This window comes from Mustela nigripes, chromosome 3 (genome assembly GCF_022355385.1).
Source record: "Mustela nigripes isolate SB6536 chromosome 3, MUSNIG.SB6536, whole genome shotgun sequence".
Taxonomy (NCBI): Eukaryota; Metazoa; Chordata; class Mammalia; order Carnivora; family Mustelidae; genus Mustela; species Mustela nigripes.
In genome coordinates, this window is record NC_081559.1 from 56,537,805 (window position 1) to 56,558,135 (window position 20,331).

General features: G+C 39.4%; 1 protein-coding gene across 4 annotated transcripts in view; it reads right to left on the reverse strand.

Annotated features, from left to right (window-relative positions):
- ITGB6 (integrin subunit beta 6) overlaps window positions 1–20,331 on the reverse strand; it is a 126,304-nt gene that overhangs the window by 31,790 nt on the left and 74,183 nt on the right. For all 4 annotated transcript variants that reach the window (XM_059394054.1, XM_059394052.1, XM_059394055.1 and 1 more), the window contains one exon: window positions 2,327–2,416. In XM_059394054.1, the coding sequence (XP_059250037.1) occupies window positions 2,327–2,416 (90 nt within the window). The remainder of the gene's footprint in view (window positions 1–2,326; window positions 2,417–20,331) is intronic.

Genomic DNA, 20,331 nt, shown 5'->3' on the forward strand with positions numbered 1-20,331 from the left:
TCTCAATCTATTCTCTTTCCTTTCTATCTTTTTTTTTTTTTTTTAAAGATTTTATTTATTTATTTGACAGAGAGAGATCACAAGTAGGCAGAGAGGCAGGCAGAGAGAGAGAGAGGAGAAAACAGGCTCCCTGCTGAGCAGAGAGCCCGATGCGGGGCTCGATCCCAGGACCCTGAGATCATGACCTGAGCCGAAGGCAGCGGCTTAACCCACTGAGCCACCCAGGCACCCCCTTTCTATCTTTTTATAGACTTAAAAGAAATCAACTCGATGGATCCCCATATTTTATTTTATTTTTTATTTTTTAAAAATTCTGTAGAGGGGGAGGGACAGAAGGAGAGAAAGAATCCCAGCTTGGAGCCAGATCATGACTTGAGCGGAGACTCAAGAGTTGGTCACTTAACTGCCTGAGCCACCCAGGTGCCCCGGGCCCCGTAATTTTAATGTCCTTTTAGAATACATTTAAAAATAACTGAACAGAAAAACATTTCGAACTAGTGCCAAGAGCTATCACATACTTCATTCAGTGAATCATAACGTTATAAAGTAACTCCAGAGCAAGATTATATAGTAGAAGAATAATAGACACTTCTTTATATTTTTGGATAGTAAAATAAGGACATGAGATGCACTTTAAATGTTTGATGCATTGATTCTATCACCCGTAAGTTATGTGGATGATTTGGGACCAAACAAAGTGAGACAGAAACCCAGACAGAGTCAGCAGGGACATAGAAGGAGCTTGTCAAACAAGAGGAAGAAATGTTTTTGGCGTTCATGGTTTTCTAATTTGCTGAAATCCTTTGAAGATGTTAGTGGCCAATGCTTCTGAGCGTTCTCGGTTAAAGAAAATGGAGTGTCTTCTAATGCAGTGGAGGATTGCCGTGTGATTTTATCTGATTCTACACTTAAAACTTTAATTACTGCATAAGAGGGAGAATGGTTTTTCTCGTATTTTGTTGACAAGCTTTCCTGTCTGGAAGAATTTCAAGTATGAGCTAACATGGTAGTTAATTTTTGATGTGAGTTAAGAAAACTGAAGTTTCTGAGGCTGTAAGTTCAAAAAACCCCACCTCATCCTATCGTTTTAATGGACACATCTATTATTTTGTTCTCTGAGGAAATGTGTTTGAGAAGAAATACCTTGTTTTTCCCCTGTAAGGTGAGTTTCAAAATTGGTGGAGTGCTGTCAAAATCAATGGGGAGTATTTTTTCAAAATGTGTAGCTCTTCTTTTCCTTAAATTTCTCCTAAGACTCTGTGAATGGAATCTGTCTACACCTATTTTTAAAAGCTTCCCCGATGATTCTGAAATGTTTAGTTAAGGACACCTGGGTCAGTATATGTTAAGTATTGGCATATAGTGCATGTAGGTCATTTATTTATAATTTCAAAACATCCAAAATTAAAATTTTATTTATTTGTTATTATGTAACTGCTGTTTAGAATAACTATTGGAGCTTTACTGCTTTATAAAAATTTACTTTTTTCATTCCTGTTCTAATTTAGAGCTTCCTTTTCACCTTTGTGCGGGTGCCTATGGGCCCGTGTATGTATTTTTTTTTTGTAAGTTAAAGCAACAAAGGGAAATGGTACTTAGGAAACAAAATTTAAAAAAGAATTGGTAACTGGCCATCTACCATTGATTAATTAAGTTATGAAATAGGGACAAGGCAAGAGAACATAGCAACCTTATAGTTATGTATTTTATTTTAAGGGAGGAATGCTGTCCTCTGGTACTAATTTATCAAGTCAAGGCAAAAAAAAATTATGTCTCTGTGTATAAACATATGTATATATGTCTCTCTCTCTATGTATATATCCACAAAAATGAAAAATTCCTTGGTTCTCAAAAGTAGAGAATCAACAAAGTCTTTGGTGCCTTTTTTCTCTTTGAGTCATGAGGTAGTCTTATGAAGCCTGTGGAGTTAGTTCTCCACATAGTTCTGTTACTCACTGCTGTTTTAAACTGAATTTTTTTTTCCAAGCAGAGAAGAGGGGAGCTTAATCATAGAGCTCATGGAGCCTTTCAATAAAATTAAAATTTTACTATTGGTTATAATTACAAAACTAACCTCAACTTTATGATCAAAGTTATGATTTTTCTACTTTCTGCCTCACCTTTCAGAAAGACTATCTGCAAATAAGGAGAACGAAATTGATATTTTGGCTGCATAAATGCAGAGAGATTTTCTTTGGATAAGTACTCCCTCCCCTAACAAATCCGAGAACATTTAACTGCCTAAAACACATCTTAGTTTTTGAATACCATAGAAATGCAAAAAAAAAAAAAAAAAAAAAAAAAAGCCAACTATAAAATATCATACTTCATAAGCCGAGATGATCAGCTGGAGAATGTTTCCGGAGTCCTTTTGAAGTAGCCCAACTGTGGCTCCAGGAATGAGTTTTGCATAATTCTGTAAACAAAAAAGAATAAGTCAATCTTCTCCCTATAATCAAGAAATGTTAAGTGTGGGTTTCAGCCTGATGGTTGCGATCACCTCTATTTAACTGGCTGGGGGAAACAGGATCCTGGTAATAAACCAGTGTTTCTCCTGAAACTGTGGTCCTGCCTGCTGCTCCTTCCTGTGCACAAGTGGGAAACAGACTTGCCAGAGTTGCCATTGGGGACATCAAGTGTGCGTGGTTGCCTTAGTCTAGAACTGTGATTTATATCACAACTGTAGTCAAGTCTCAAATAATAATAGCACGTATATACTGTCTTCCATTTGCAGAACATCTTTTGTCCAAAAAATTCTGAGCGCGCTACCAGGAGCTATCTTCTCTTTTTTGGTAATGTTATGGAAACCCAAGTTCAACAGTGGCCCCTCTCTGCCATCAGGTTGCTCTGCGAGTCTTTCAACCCAGGGGTCTTTAATTGTCAATCGCTTGATGGTGAAAAGGAGTGAGTTATTTGGAGGCTTGCAGTTAGCCCTCTTTTCTAGTGGTAATGAGCAGTCTTTTGGGGATGTCACCGTGGGGCTGGGGTTGACTGGAACTGATGTCCACTCAGCACAATGGAGTCAGTCAGAACCTATCTCTAAACCATCTGCATGCTCCCACCTGCAGAGAACTCATGTTAGTTCAGCAACACTCCAGGGATCAAGCAGGACCAGGGAATGAGGCATTGCAAAGAAGGGAATTTTCCAGACCGCTGAAAATTACCCCTCCCTTAAGTTTTATGTTTTAAAACTTATTTTCAAATGAAAAGTTTTTAAAGGATATGGTACACATCTCTGTTTTCTTAAATAAAGATTCCCAAGCATACTTGGACTGTTTTCTTGAAGCAACAGTCATACTTATCAATATTAACCATAGCTCTATAATCATCAAATACTTCTACAGTCCACGGGTAGATCACATTCATACCGAGTGGTCCCCAACTGCTATGCTTTTGCTTCTTTTCTTTGTTTTTAAATAGTTTCTATCTTCTCCTTGTTAAGCTGTAAGATATCACTGACCTACCAGTTTTCACATTCATTCATTTACTGTTGCATTCAACACATATTAAGTAGGCTTGATTTGTTGTGCTATGTCAAGAAGAGATTATCACTCTTTTTTTTTTTTTTTTTTTTTTTTTTGTCAACTGTGGTGTCCTGAGTTGCTGTGTGTTGTGAAGACGGATGACTGAATTTATTAAAATGTCACATAGAGGGGTGCCTGGGTGGCTCAGTGGGTTAAAGCCTCTGCCTTCAACTCAGGTCTGATCCCAGGGTCCTGGGATCGAGCCCTGCATCAGGCTCTCTACTCAGCGGGAAGCCTGCTTCTCTCTCTCTCTCTCTCTGCCTGCTTCTCTGCCTACTTGTGATCTCTGTCTGTCAAATAAATAAATAAAATCTAAAAAAAAAAAAAGTCACATAGAAAGAGAAATAAGTTTTGAGTGAAGGATTTAGGGCACCTCATCTAATTCAAACATAATGGTGTCTTGTCTTATTCCCAAGAAAATTTAAGTAGCTTAGAAGATGTACTAGAAGACTAAGTTAGAATTAATAGTAATTAGTAGCTATAATCATGATATTAGGGAAACAGGTCAGGTCAAGGGGAGGCAAGGAGAGGAACAAATGAAGCCAGGGTGATGTTAGAACACCAACATGTTCTAGGAGGGCTCAGGCACTTGCTAGAGGTGCGTACCTGGGGTAACTCCAAGGTCTTTACAACTCTTACGTGGAAAAAATGGGTGGTGCTTTTAATTGGTGGATTTTGTAATATTTCACTTATTTCAGTGTTTATGATTGTGTTTAAGTTTGAAGCTGATGGAAATATGAACTCTTACAAGCATCAGTTGTCACTCTGCCCTGACACTACGTTTCATTTTTGAAGGGGTCACGGACAGTAATCCAGGTAACATTCCTCTCATAACCCGGTGCCCCACATCACTGCCCATAGGAGGTGGGCCCCACTCTGTTTCCCTGAGTCAGGGAGAACTTGTCAAATATGACGAAGGCACCGGTTCATTGACTTGCCTTTTCAAATAAACACATGTCAAAAGGGCCGTGAAGCATGAGACCTGTGGTTAACAGTGAATACTTAAATAGGAACTTGAATCTCACTCAAGGGGAGCTGGAATGTGTGTAAATTTGACTGGTCCCAAAAGTGAAGGCAAAAGGAAACTTTAAAGCTTGATGAAGAAAGGTTTGGATCTTCCTGAAAAAGAATGTCATGGCTCTTAGCTTTGCACGAAACTGCTAGCCTTGTAAAATGCCCTGGTTTCTCCAAGGCCAAGGTATAAGGGGGACTTTCCATAAGCACTAGTTCAAGTAGCCTCTAAATTTTGGGTTAATTTGTATTTAATACAGCCAAATCCATCTACTTCCTAGAGCATAATTATGAACCTGCATGTGGTATGACATTTGCCATTTGGCTATTAGGACAAGTAGTTTAGCATTAATCGCCTTTGCTGATTGCTACTAGAGCAAGGGTACAAAGGAGTTGGCAGCTAGTAGCAGTACCCTGTGATGACTCTGACAATTGTGTAGAGGAAAACTATTAATTAATTTCTGGATGCTGATTCCTCCCAAAAGCATTGCAAATAATTAACTGAAAACATGGACAATTTGGCTTCCTGATCTAACGCTATAAAAAATTATACTTTAAGTCTTGTACTATTATGATTACTATAAATATCATGTGTCAAATGCCTTTCTTTCGTTAAAGCCCTAAAGTGCTATTATAAATTGTCCTGATTAAACATGTTTAGTGTTAGAAAAAGGATAATTTTGCATGCCTGGATGTGATAAATTACAGCACCGTGACTGTAAAAGATAACTCTTGGTATTAGAAATGGTGAACTCTAAAAACATGATGTTTTATGAGTGATTAAAAATGCCAGCTCTTGGGCTTGAATTTCTTGGGCTTGAATTCCCTCTTATCTGCCCATGGATTATCCTAATTATGGATTTTTCTCCCTCTCCTGCTACCATGCCACCCAGGAGTTCCCAAGGTTACTTTTCTTATTCGTGTTTGCAAAGTTGGCTTTTACCGATTACCTTAGTTTTCTAAACTTCCCTCATCAAACCCTATTTATTTGCTCACTATGCTCCCATCTCAAAAAAAGATTTCCTATTTGTCCAACAGTTTGCATTTGCTCCTTAGAAATTTCCTCCTTGTCTAGGAAGAAGGATAAGAAGAGAACAGGGGGTGGGGGTTCTGTGCCTGGAAGGCTCAGTTGTTAAGTGTCTGCCTTTGGCTTGGGTCATGATCCCAGGGTACTGGGATTGAGCCCTGCATCAGGCTCTCTGCTCAGCAGGGAGCCTGCTTCCCCCACCCCCACTTGTGATCTCTTTCTGTTAAATAAATAAATAAAATCTTAAAAAAAATTTTTTTTAATTAAAAAAAAAAAAAAAAGAAGAGGACAGGGGGTCATTTAGTGGACAGGCAACAAAGGATAGAGAGGAAAGTGCCTGAATTCACATCTGCGCTCTGGGCTTCTCTCAGGAATGTCTCCAAAGTCAGGGCCTCTTGGTGTCTGGCTGCTAGAACAAACTCTCAGGTGTGTACTCCTGCTTTGTTGAGGGCAATTGCATACCTGCCACTCCAGCTACCCACAGGCAGACTACTGGTTGGCTTTTTCTTCAAAGAAACTCAAACTAAGGACCTTGGCAGATACTTGGCTGCTTTTGGTGCTAGAAGAGACATTCTTATGTGACCTGCATTCTTGCTTTGACTGCACTTCCTGTTGGGCTCACTCATCTCCAGGTTTATGCACTGGGAATATGGGAACTATATCCTTGCTGGACATCTTGAGTGGGTTTCTGTCTTAGATGGTTACCCTCCTGAACTCCTTCTGTCCTACCGTTGTGCCATTTCTGCTTTGGTCTCAAAGACTCTTCACCACCTGAGACTCAGGAGCCACCATTTTATACAGAGCATGCTACACATGTCCCTCATCAGAGGGCAGAGAGGTTGACTTCCCATCTATATGCTAGTAGCCATTTTAGTAAAGAATGTGCAGAACCAATCTGCTACTTGTCTTTACGCTTTATGCTTGCTTAACTCTTTCTGCAAAAGTTCATTAATATGGAGGAACTTTATGCTCAGCACCATTTACTTTCCATATTATATAATTAATCAACATTAGTATTTCTGGTCTTAAACTATATTACTAAATATTGTTTGTTTGCTAAAATACATTTAGTCAAAGTTTGGCTTGTAGAGATTGAGAACCTGTGATGTTATATAGTACGTCCACAAATATTTTCAGTAATATCTCACTATATATATGTATAGTCATTACCTTGTATATCTTCAATTAGTAGCTACTATTTGTCCATTTTCTCTCTCAGAAACTTTAATGGCAGTATAACACACATGCATAGCCTACAAGTAATAACTATACAAAATGAATATTTAAAAGTAAACAAATAGTATTCAATGAATATTTAAAAAGTAAACAAGCAAGTAATCACACCAAGATCAAGAAATAGAGCATAGTCAGCCCTCTGGAATCCTCCCTGTGCTGCTTCCCAGTGATTACCACCCTTAAATGGCTTAAGTAGGACACAAAAGTACTACCTATATAAAGGAAAGGAGTGATAAACAGGACTTAAAATAGGGATTTCTGTTCTGAAAAGATGCCTTTAAGAGAGTGAAGAGGGGCCTTTGAGTGGGAGAAAATATGTATAATACATACATCTGATTTGGCACCAGAATATCTAAACAACTCCTGCGTGTCGACAAGGAAAAGATATCTGGAAAAGATGGACATGCAAGTGGCAAAGGAGTATGGCAAACATGTTCAACATCATTAATCATTAGAGAAATAGAATGAGATGCCAGTGTGCACCAACTAGAACGTCTAAACTGTAAAAGAACTGACGATGCTCTCAAGTACTTTTCAGGGGGCGTCTACACTGGGACAACTACTTTGGAGAACTGGCAGGAGCTGCCAGTGTTGAATAAGAATATGGTTTATGGCTCTACAATCCCACTCCGTGGTTTGACCACTACAGAGCTGAACCAATGAGGTACGATTGCTCTGAGACAAACAAGTGCATAGAGAGGCATTCATTCTTATTGTCAAGAGGGTGATTTTGGTAATCAAGATGTCACCTACATTAGAGAAAGTACAGGTAATTCTTAAAGGGTCTTAGATCTTTCAGGTGTTTGGCTAATAAGGAATAATCAGTTCTTCTCTGGATTTCTTCTACTTGGGCGTTGGACCCAGGGGAACTAAACACTGGCAAACCCCTCAGCCCTCACAGCACAGCCTGCTTCTTTCTGAATCTCCATCTTCAGGAGCTGGTTTCAGGACCAGGTCCTCATGATCTCTATTCACCAATTCAGAGGGCCTCACAATGGGATAGAGAGGTCCTCACCAGCCTCCTGGCCTCCCCATGCACCTCCTGCCTTTGGACACCTACGTCCTCAGGAAACCCAGGGATTCTGGAGCATCTGTTATTGTGGGCACTCTGGGACAGCCTTGGGGAAGTAACAGAAATTAATAGGACAGGACAACCTTGCTCTTTAGGTCCTTAGTTTCATGTAGTTCTTTGTTCTGGTACAATGAGCCCATAATGTGGATTATCCTAAAGGTGCCCGGAGCTCACCTGTAGCCCACCATCATCTGGGAAAGAAGAACTAGAGCTAAGATTTGTGGTACCTGGTAGTTCCATCTCTTTCATTCTTACCACAATCACTTTCATTCAGGTACCATTATTATCTCTATTTTACTGCCAAGATATTGAAGCCCAGAGAACTTAGTTCGCTTGCCTATGGACATCCAGCTTAGAAAGAGCTGGATTCATCTGCTCTGGTATTCTCTGCTCTGCTTTAGAACCAGATTCCTTAGCCAGGCCACTGACAGAAAGTGCCTGGCAATGATGGTTCTGGTCTGGTGATGTCATCGGTGAGCCTGAGAGATGTTAACAAATAAGTCTAAATTAACTGAATGTATTAGGTCCACAGGGCTGCTATATCTAAGTGGGTGGCTTAACTCAACAGAAATTTGTTATCTCACGGTTCTGGAGGCCAGAAGTCCGAGATCAAGGTGTCAACAGGGTACGCTTCCTTTGAAATCTGTGCTCGCCTCTTCCTAGCTTCTGGTGGTTGCTGACAGTCCTTGATGGTCCTGGGTTTGGAGATGCATTCCCTTGAGTTTTCACCTCCATCCTCACATAGTGTTCTCTTTTCTAGGTTTCCAGCTCTGGGCCTCTTCTCTCCTTATAAGCACACCACTCATGTTGGATTAAGGATCTACCCTGCTCAAGTACAATCACATCTTAACTAATGACATCTGCATTGCCCTGTTTCCAAATAACACCATACTCTGAGGTACTAGGGGTTAGTACTTTAACATATCTTTTGTGGGGATACAAGTCAACCCCCTGCAGTCTGCTAGGATTCTTTTGACTTGTTTAACCCTTAAACCCTTAGTTTTGGTTGGAGAAGGGAGTACCTTGCAGGATCACAGAGCTAATAAGAATTAGAAACACATCTTGACTCCAAAGCCAGTGCTCATTCTGCTCCCGCAGGCCCTTGCCGGGCCATGGCAGGAACGGGCGCAACTGCCAACTGCCATCAAGGGTGAGGCTTATTAGAAAGTTACGATAATAATGCTTTGTATTGATATATAGTGGGTTGGAGAATATAGAACATTTTCTTACCTGAAGCAAAAAGAAAGGAAGAAAAAGGTTGTGGCTATAATCACTTTCAAATGGAAAGGCTACATCTTGAAAGAAATGTAGCAAGTAGCAAAAGCATAGAAGCAATTTACCTTTTTTTTGTTTTTTTTTTTTTTTTTTTTTTGGTCCCCGGGGGACCATATTGTGCTATTTATCTGGTCAAAGGAAAACAGCTCTTTGCTGGTGATGCTTTGCTTTGTTGAGCAGTATGCTTCTTCCAGAGCTAATGGCGGGCTGGGTTTGCTGAAATAAGTCCTTCTGAAGGCAATCAGAAGGTTTTCTTTCCGTGAGGTCTTTCATTCTTGTGGGATTTTATTCTGCTCGTTTCTCTTGTTCATTATCGGTAAATGCAGGGCTCCCAGTATTATGCAAAAGTTTACCCCCAGGCTTGACTGTGTTACTAGGACACCCAAGATTCCAAAAAGAATATGTAATTGTTTCTGGCACAAGGTAGCACGAATGTCTGTCTCTCTGGGTTGCATGCTATCTGCTTTGCCTTCAGGCTTTCAATCGTCAGCATTCCACAGTCAGGCAGGCAGCAAAGGGAGTGTACTAATTAGATCAGGTGCTTGATCTTGAAGTCTGCACCAGCAATGACTAGGTAGTCGGCTTCGGAACTTTTGAGCACTACCTGTCTTTCTCCCAGTCTGCCCTGGAATGTAATTATCTTGTCAGCCAAGGAGCTGTAGCACGCAGCTGAACGAGAGTGCTCGGCAGCAGTGACAGAGTGATAAGGAAAGACGAATGGACCCACCGTGCATGACTGTGCTGAGACAAACAAATGCACACAGAAGCATTGGAGAATGGAGACTTAGAGAACAAAGACGCTACCCTATTTGTTGCTGAGGAGACTTCAGATCGTCCCTTAATAAGATCACCCTGCTCTTCGAGAGGGATTGCAGACCTTTGCTGGCAAATCCAAGTCCCAAAACTTCAGAGCTGTTTTAAAATAGAAAGCAATGTTGGGTCCGTAGCAGCTTATGTGCTTTGCAGACCAAACGGCAGGTGATAAAACTTTGAAAGATGACTAGGAGGAGCACAATGGAGGGAACCAACAAAGAGAAATCAGGATTATATACAGGGACTTCTAAAGGGGTATCAGCCCTTGTTACTACAAGTGTGGTGGGTTGGCCAGGAGTAGAAGCAGCATCTGGAAAATTGTGAGAAACGCAAAAACTCATTTTTAACTTGTTGAGGACCCTCCATATGGCTTTCCATAGTGGCTGAATCAATTTACATTTCCACCAACGGTGCAAGAGGGTTCTCTTTCCTCCACATCCTCACCAACACTTGTTACTTCTTGTCTTTTCAATGATAGCCGTTCTAACAGGTGTGAGCGGACATCTCACTGTGGTTATGATTTGCATTTTTCTGATGATGAGTGATGTTAAGGATCTTTCCATGTGCCGGTTGGCCATCTGCACGTTTTCTTTGGAGAAGTGTCTATTCAGGTCTTCTGCCCATTTTTTTTTAATTGGATTGTTGGGGTGCCTGGATGGCTCAGTGGGTTAAAGCCTCTGCCTTTGGCTCAGGTTGTGATCCAGGGGTTCTGGGATGGAGCCCCACATCGGGCTCTCTGCTCAGTGGGAAGCCTGCTTCCCCTTCTCTCTCTGCCTGCCTCTGCCTACTTGTGATCTCTGTCTGTCAAATAAATAAAACATTTTTTAAAAAATTGGATTGTTTAGGGTTTTGGGGTTTTCTTTTTTGTTTTGCTATTGACTTGTGTGAATTCTTTATATATTTTAGACATTAACCCCTTACTGGATATATGATTTGCAAATATTTTCTCTCAGTAGGTTGCCTTTTCATTTTGTTGATCATTTCCTTTTTTGTGCAGAAGCTTTTTAGTTTGTTGTAGTTCCACTTGTTTAGTTTTGTTTTTGTTTGTTGCCTTTGCTTTTAGAGTTGGATCCAAAAAATCACTGCCAAGACCAACATCAAGGAGCTTACCACCTATGTTTTCTTCTAGGAGTTTTATAGCTTTAGGTCTTACATTTAAGTCTTGATTCCATTTTGAGTTAATTTTTGTGTGTAGTGGAAGACAGTAGCCTGGTTTCATCATTTTGCCTGTGGCCGTCCAGTTTTCCCAACATCCTTTCTTGAAGAGAACTTGAAGGGACATTATATATTTTTACCTCCTTTGTGGTAGATTAATTGAGTATATATGTGTGGGTTTATTTCTACCATATAATCCAGCAATTCCACTTCTGGGTGTTTATTCAAAGAAAAGAAACACTAACTCAAAAAAGGTATAAGCGCCTTCATGTTTACTACAGGATTATTTATAATAACCAAGATATGGAAACAACCTAAGTGCTCACCCATACATGAATGGATAGAGAAGAGTGGTACACACACACACACACAGTGGAATATTACTTGGCCATAAAAAGAAAGAAATCTTGCATTTGCAGCAATATGGCTAGACCTTGAAGGCATTATGCTAAGTAAAATAAGTTTGACAGAGAAAGACAAATACCATATGATTCAATTAAATCAAAATAAAACAACAAACAAAAATGCCAAGTTCACAGATACAGAGAACACATTGATAGTTTCCAGAGGAAAGAGGGGATGGTGGGGGGATGAAATGGGTAAGGGGAATCAAAAAGTAAAACTTCCAGTTTTAAAATAAAAAAATCATGGGTATATAATGTATAGCATGACAACTATGGTTAACAATACTGTATTACATATTTGAAAGGTGCTAAGACAGTAAATCTTGAAAGTTCTTATCACAAGAAAACATTTTTAGGGGCACCTGGGTGGCTCAATGGGTAAAAGTCTCTGCCTTCGGCTCAGGTCATGATCCCAGGGTCCTGGGATCGAGCCCCGCATCAGGCTCTCTGCTCAGTGGGGAGCCTGCTTCCTCCTCTCTCTCTACCTGCCTCTCTGCCTACTTGTGATCTGTCAAATAAATAAATAAAAATCTTTTAAAAAAAATAAAAGAACATTTTTGGAAGTATGTACGGTGATGGATGTTAATTAAATTTATCATGGTGATCATTTTGAGTGTATACAAATACTGAATCATTTGTTGTACAACTAAAACTAATGAAATATGTCCATTATACCTCAACTTTTTTTAAAAAGTTGAAATGCAAAACCTCAGACCCCATCCTATACCTGAATCAGAGTTGGTGTTTTAATAAGCTCCCTGAGTGATTCGAGACACCTAAGGAACTTAAAACCAAAACCAAAACCAAAACAAAACAAAAGAAAAAAAGCAGCAATGATGACTGGGTCTTAGCCTTAGAGATACTGAATTAATCAGATCAGGGTTTGGCCTGGTACTGGATTTTTTAGAAAGCTTCCTAGGTGATTTTAATGAGCACCAAAGTTTAAGAATATCCATTATAGAATAGTCTGCCACACCCTTCTTATTGCCAAATGGATGCTTCCTGGAAGGGTTGTGACAATCTGGAAAATAAATTTGCTATGTTTTTAAACCTATGTACCCACGGGCACCTGGGTAGCTCTGTCAATTAAGCCTTGGTTTTGACTCGGGTCACGATCTTGGAGTCATGGGTTTGAGCCCTGCGTTGGACTCCGTGCTTGGTGAGGAGTCTGCTTCAGATCCTTTCTCCCTCCCCCTCTGCCCCTCCCCTCGCTCGTGCTTTCAATCTCTCAATCAATCAGTCAATCAATCAAATAAAATTTAAAAACCCTGTTCACCAGTAATTCATAAGGGGTCCTTAGTTGGTCAGGTACCTGTGATATCTATTTTCTTCTTTTTTTTTTTTTTTTAAAGATTTTATTTACTTGTCAGAGAGAGAGAGGGAGCGAGAGCAAGCACAGGCAGACAGAATGTCAGGCAGAGACAGAGGGAGAAGCAGGCTCCCTGCTGAGCAGGGAGCCCGATGTGGGACTTGATCCCAGGACGCTGGGATCATGACCTGAGCTGAAGACAGCTGCTTAACCAACTGAGCCACCCAGGCGTCCCTGTGATATCTATTTTCTAATCAAGAAAAAAAAGTGATGTTTTGGAATGCATGATGCTGATAGATTAACACCATGTTTACTTCTCTAGGCCTTTAAGACTGAGGTATCTAGCTGTAGCCTTCCTTTTCCACTGCATCTTCTTCTACCCTAGCTTACATCAGGCTGACTAGCCCTTTTTCAGTTTCTCAAACACATTGAGCACTGAGTCCTTTGCTGCCTTGGGCCTTTGCACATGCCTTCTCCTCTTGAAAACTCCTCACCCTTTAGGCTGCTGCTTATAATCACCTCTTGAAAGGGATCTTCCCTGAAAAGCCTATAGAAGAAAGTCTTACACTCTCCTCTTTAATTTTTTCCATTGTTACACACTATTCTTTTCCATTTTTTAGTAATATTTCCAAAGTTTTTAGTGTGGGTCTCAAATATGTCATGGAACATACTAATACTAAGAAAAAATTATTTTTGTTTATTTTGAAATTCAAATTGAATATCCTGTATTTTTATGTGCTAAATCTGGCAACCTTATAGAAAAGTATGTGGACTTCTGAATAAGTGAATAAAATGTGCCCGAAATGTTCAAGCTCAACAAAATGTTCTCCTTTAAGAATTTTCTGTCTACTTTTTTGAAGATTCAATACCACAAGGGCAAGAAAATATTGAACTATATTGTAATTAGTAGTTACCTCTTGTAGCATATTTTTGGCTCTTTTAGGTCATTAAGCATAAAATTAAAATGCACAATACTCCCAAACTTTTCTATGCCCAGGGCCTGTCAGTTTAACTTGTCCTTGCATCCTGATGCTCTATGTAATCTGTAAAAGGCTACACCATGTGAAGAATGCTTGGTTGTAGTTAAACTCCTGTCTGGTGATCCAAGCCAAGGTGAGCTTCCTTTAAGCATCACTGTAACTTGGGCCAATCTTGCAGGCATGGACAGAGTGGCCAAGTGTTGTTGTGGGTAGGGCTTCAGGGTATAAATGGGTAACTGAGTTAAATAAGAATTCTGTGAGGCTCCGAGAAAGCATAGAGTGGAACACTTAACAGAGCTTAGAGCACTTTGTGGTAGAGAGGGGTGCCTTTGAAGAAACAGTTTGTTTCACAGATGTTGGAGTCCTTATCAAAAGGGTACTTTGGGGGATTAGAAAAAGAATACCGGAGATAATTTGCTAGTCCTATTAAGCTTATTACATGAATATATAAAAAATAACTAAGTATCATTCAAATATGTGAAAAAGCGACCTGGTAGTTAATATAAAAATAGTGTAATTGTGGATGTTCTGGGGCTGCTGGGGGGAGGGGAACAAGGTGTTTTTTTGTTTGTTTGTTTTTGCTTTTTAAGATTTTACTTATTTATTTATCTGAGAGAGAGAGCACAGGCGGGCGCACAGAGAGAGAGGGGCAGAAGGGGAGGGAGAGAGAGAGTGGGAGAAAGAATCTGAAGCAGACCCATTGCTGAGTGCTGGACCCCGACACAGGGATCCATCCCAGACCATGAGATCATGACCTGAGCCAAAACTAAGAGTCAAAGGCTGGAGGCTTAATGACTAAGCTGACTAAGCTACTCAGGTGCCTGGGAGCAAGTTTGCTTTTATTTTAAAGTAGACACCCTGTAAGTACAGCAACCACAAATTTGGAATACTGTAGAATGACCTTGATTTAATCTAATGTGATTCTTGTCAGTAAAAGTGATTGTTTGACATACAACTAAATACAATTTAATTTTCATGCTTTTATAAGACTATAAATGTATAAATTCACTCAAAAAATCTGAATATACTTAATATGTATAGTATGATGCCAATTATGTTAAATTATGTAAATACATGCAAAAAAGGAGAAGAGTTATTTTAAAATGTCAAGAATGGTTAGCTGTGTCTAAGTGGTGAGTTTATGAGTGATCTTTATTTTCTTCTTTGTGCTTTTCTGTATCCTCCTCCCCTGTTCTTTTTTTGGCAACTAACCTGGATTAATTTTGTCATTGGAAAAAAAGTAACTTAAGTGTGTGGTGTTTTTGTTTCCTGTTTTTGACCACACTCCCACAGACCTGGTAGATTCATTGATACAGACACTTTGGAAAGCAGTTTAGACACACTTAGGAGACTTGCAGATGCCATTTCCTGTGAGCCAAGGACTTGAGTTCTAGACATGGATCGTCAATGGAGAACACATGTGTGAGGATGTGTATGGCCACAACCTTTGTAATGCTGCACTACTGGAAACAATCTGATGTTGTCAGTTGCAGAATGAGCATACTGCACTGCATACGCTCAATGCACTGCGCAAGGCATTGGAACGGAGTACACCAGAGGTACACGTATCTCTGTGGATAAGCCTCAAAAACATAACATCGAGCACCACAATGTGAATGTACTTAATGTCACAGCACTGCATATGTTAACATGGTTAAAATGGTAAATTTTATGCTATGTGTATTTTACCATTATAACCACCCCCCAAAACATAACATTGAGCTGAAAAGCAAATTGCAGAAATAATAGGTACAGCATGAAATTAAACTTGTAAGCCAAAATTATGTAATTATTTATGGATCTATAGATTTTTTACGGTACAAAAAATAAACGTGGGTATGATACACACTACGTTCAGGGAATTGATTAATTCTATGGAAGAAAAGAGGAGGGTAGGGCTAGCGTTGTACAGGTACCCAGGAGGCAACCATATCTGGAATGTCTTATTTCCTTAAGAAACCTGAAGCAAATATAATGGCAAAATGTTCAGATTTGAGATAGTTGGGTAGTAGGCATGTGTGTGTCGTTATATGAATCTATCTTTCTGTGTGTTTGAACTGTAGCATCATAACAAAACCCATAGTCTTTGTTGAACCGTGTGTCCCCTTTTCCTCCTTTGGCTGGAACTGCAGATGGTGATTACTACAGAGAGTAGCAGTTGAGGATATGTTGACTAATGGCATGATGTGTCCTAGCTGTGTCACCTGTTCTTACCACTTAACTTAAATAGCCCATAAGTCAGAATCCCAATGTCTCTTTTTTTTTCAAGTCCACAAATTGTAAAACTGCTGTATTCATCTAAATTAACAGAAACAGTCAAGGACCGAGATGAAGTGTGCACTGGTTTTGAAGGACTCTGCCATTTTCAAGAATTCTATGTACTCATCTCTTCATCTGTGACACTGCTCTGTTCTGCCCTTAGGATTTATGCTTTTACTGCTCATCGACTTTCATAGTTGGCTACTTTGTTGACAAGGCTGCTTCTCTGGTTGTCTAGTTAGGGATTGGTGGGCTCTTTCAGGACAGCAGCCAAGGTTCCAGTGCAACTTAACTCAGTGATTGAAGACTCAACGTGCCTTGGTTCAAATCCTGGCTCTCACAGGTGACTTGTTTTATTTTGAGTTCTTTTATTACTTATTTCATTTTAGTTTATTTGGTTTAATTGTTATTTTTTATTTTATTTGGGTTTATTTTGTCCATAACATGCAGGTTAAATGATAAAATGAGTTAAAATACTTAACCTTAAGCTACCACTTAGTAAGCCCTCAGCAGACCATCCCATCCCTATTATTCTCATAGTCATAGCTGCATGACATCTTTGGCTCTCAGTTTCCATTGTTATAAAGTGAAGGGCTTAGTCCAATGCTATCATACTGTTAACACCAAAGCTAGTTTTACAATAGGCAATTAATTTGCTGCCCCTCCTAACAAAGACGGTGAGTAGAAAAAAGTAAAAACATGGACAGATATGAAAACTCTGACCTCACAGAAAAACTCTGCCTTGGGCTGTCTGTCCAGAACACAACTTCTAAAATGCCCTCATCATGTTTTTTAGGCAAATTATTGGTCTACAGGTCCGTTAATGCTCTGTGAGACTTCTTAAGGCAGTCACTCTGTCTTACCCTCCTCTGTAGTTAGAAAGCGTGGCCTGGTCCAACAGAGGTTCTCATGAAATATTCGATGAATGAATAAATGGCTGCTATCAATAACATATTGGTTCTAATGATATGCTAGACATTCTGGGTGTTGTGTAAATTTTTGAAACAATTAGGCTTTGTGTTGAATTTCCATTCTAGGGGGCACCTGTCTGGCTCAGTGGGAAGAACATGCGACTCTTGATCTTAAGGTCAGGAGTTTTAGCCCCACATTGCATATAGAGATTTCTTAAATAAATAAAACTTGAAAAAAAAATCCATTTTATATTTGTCTAAGGTTTGGCCTAATAGTACATCTTGTTAAAACCTTACTTTAAATCTTAATCTTTTAAATTTTTTTACCCAGTGTGTTTATTTTCTGATTTATGAGCCTTTGAGTTCTTTAGAAGTACTATGTGTAAACTCAGGGTAACTACTGGTGACTTTTCACAGTTGTGATTTATTAATTAGTGTGGAAAATGCTTCTAACAACTTTGCCCTGATAATATGAGGACAGGAGTTTTATTTCCAAATCCTCCCTCTCTACAAGCTGTTTTCATTAATGAGGAAAGCGTAGGCTAGCTCTCCTCAGTCTTTATTCCCAGATACCATCAATTAAAGAGAAGTCAAAATCCTTTTCCATTACACTTGATTTAAGAGTAATTTGTTAACTCTGTGGGGATTTCTCATAATCCAGAAGTTCTCTTTTTCTTCTTAGATGATTTCATATCAACTAAGAGCACAAATTTGGAATACTTCATTACAGGATGGGGGTGATAGAATAAGTGTTTTTGTTCATGCCCTGAAATTAGCTATATTTTGGCTACCTGAACTTGATGTGTAGATCATTGGAATTCATGGTGATTTACCTCCACCAGGTTTAGAGTCCCTGACTACTAAAGCTGGAGGTCATCTGGTCCAGTCCTTTTATTTTGTCAAAATTGAAGCCAGAGAAAAGGGGGTTTTCATCAGAGCAAAACTGTTTTGATCTATTCCGGCAGTGAACATTATAAAACAAAACAATAATAGAACAGACTAACAGACAGCAAAAGGGTCCGATTTTTGTTTTATCTCCCTCTCTAATTCTATGCCTCCTTTCAACTCTCTTGCTGCAGTGAAAAGCTCAAAGCAAAAAAGGAAAGAAGAGGTGAAAAAAAGTTAGTTTTTGATACCTAAAAAAATTGAAACTTGTATGTGATAGATAATATTCACAAACTACACAAAAATATCAGGCTCCTAGTATGTTGTGACTACTCTTTATGCTTGTTCTTAGATAACAGTGATCGTCAAATGGGGTTACTTGTTCAGGGTTTTTCCTTTTACGACTGAGCAAGAAGGCTCTTAAGCTTATCCAACAGATTGGTCCTAAGGGTGATGGCAGAGAGTTTCTGTCCTCTGGGGCCATTTGAGTCCAAGGTGGAAGGGGTGGGGGAGGGGATGGCCAGGACTGCAGAAGATTGTAGCAATGGTCAGGTATCCATCCCTCTTTCTGCTCTTGGGCTCCCTCAACTTTGACAGGTATTTGCCACATAAAACTCCAAGTTACTATTTAGAAACTTTCATCCAATTTGACAAAAGATGAAAATCTACTGGCACCAAGAAATAGCCTAAACAGAAAGATGAGCAAAACCCACCATTCTCCTCAGACAGGCAATCATTGAGGGTGTTTCACCTCCAGAGGAAAGGACCCTTTGGTGGTATTAAAATGAGTATGGGTCCCCTGTTCCTATGATTTAGATACATCACTCTGTCCTAATAACCATAGGGACATCAATTAGCAGTCATAGATGTTAGCATCTAAACTGGAGGTGTCCATTACCAATGTCTTGTTTACTTTCTAAAGTTTCAACATTATGTTGTAAATAGTAGGTTATATAATAATTATCATTATTAACTTCACAAAACTCATCTTTTCCAGCCAGATGTAGACATTTTGAAAGATTAGAATTTTTCAAAGTCTTGCAACAAATCCCAGGTGATTAATAATATGATTTGACAACGTAGTTAAGAAAGCTAATTTAATTGCTTTTTATCTCAATATCTCACTAGGAAGAAAAGACTAGTCAAATTAGACAATTGGGCTTTAGCAGCCTGATACTATCTTAATGTAAATTAACAGTACACATTTGAAAGCAGCAGAGAAGATAAATTTTTTTCTAAGCTTAGGTAATTGAATCCTGATTCAAAATGGTGTTTAGCACTAGAATGTAATATACTACCTACTGCTCGGTCTATTATCTATCATTATCTTTTGAACCCTGTAATTGGGCAAACAGGCATCTATTCATAATAATAAGTTTGTTCAAAATCATCTGTTTGCTGGAGTCTGGGGTGCACGTTGCAGTCATAGTGAACTGACGGCAAAACTGCTTACTTTATGCTTTCCATTGTTTGTTCTTCTTTGTTACCACAAAGAACAGCAACGCTACATATCTGGACAGTCCAGAGCATCTTTAGCAAAGTTACCCTCCTCTCAAAAAACAAAAACAAAAAACCAACCCAAAACCAAAACCAGTGATTTTTCCTGCATTCTATGAATGGGCGACATAAATCGTATTTGCTACAGGAGGGGCCACCATTGAATCAGAGCCATCCCCTGCCTGGAGTGTATGCACATAACTGTGCTCAACACAGAGTTGGGCCAAGCAAATTGCCTTTTGGACTTTCCATAGACCCAACAACTTAGCTGCTTTATTTATACTATTGCTGATTTTATTTTTCACTGATTTGTTAGTAGATATGTTCCTTCTATCGCCAGCTATCCAAACATCAGGTTGCATGGGGCACCTGCTCATATAGGGCTCCTTCTAAGAGATTTAAATGGAAATGCAACACAAGCCATTATTGGTTTATTTTCAGTTTTCATTATCAATAAAACAAGAGATCAGCATTTTCATGCTGTGTGAAGCCTTCAGGGAAGTGCAATGTTGCTGTTATTATTTTTAGACCAGCGGCCACCTCCGCCCCCACTAAGGCAGATGAAATGATGAGTCTATCAAAATAGAGATAAAATGATGAAAGAAAGCATCAGAGTCATAGAGTGGGCTGCTGCCCTGGTCGGCTGCGTGGCTCCCTGACAATGTCCTTTTGAATTTAGTGGAGCCTGGATGGTAAAGACCACAGATCATGACAGAACATAAATTCGCCTCATAATGAGATTAGTAGGCAGGCAAAATAAATGTCCTGCTGTTACATTAGAGGCAGGCTCTAATCTGGTGTTTTCCTTGGAAATGATCATTTCCTTTGCAACAGGGGAACCATCAGTGTAACGAACTTAAATCCGACAGATTCTGTTTTGCCATGTGGTTATTTTTCATCTTCTTCTGTCTTTTTAATAACAGTTTTGAGGAGGCGTGTAAATGAGTTGTGAGTCTTAAAGACTATTACGGAA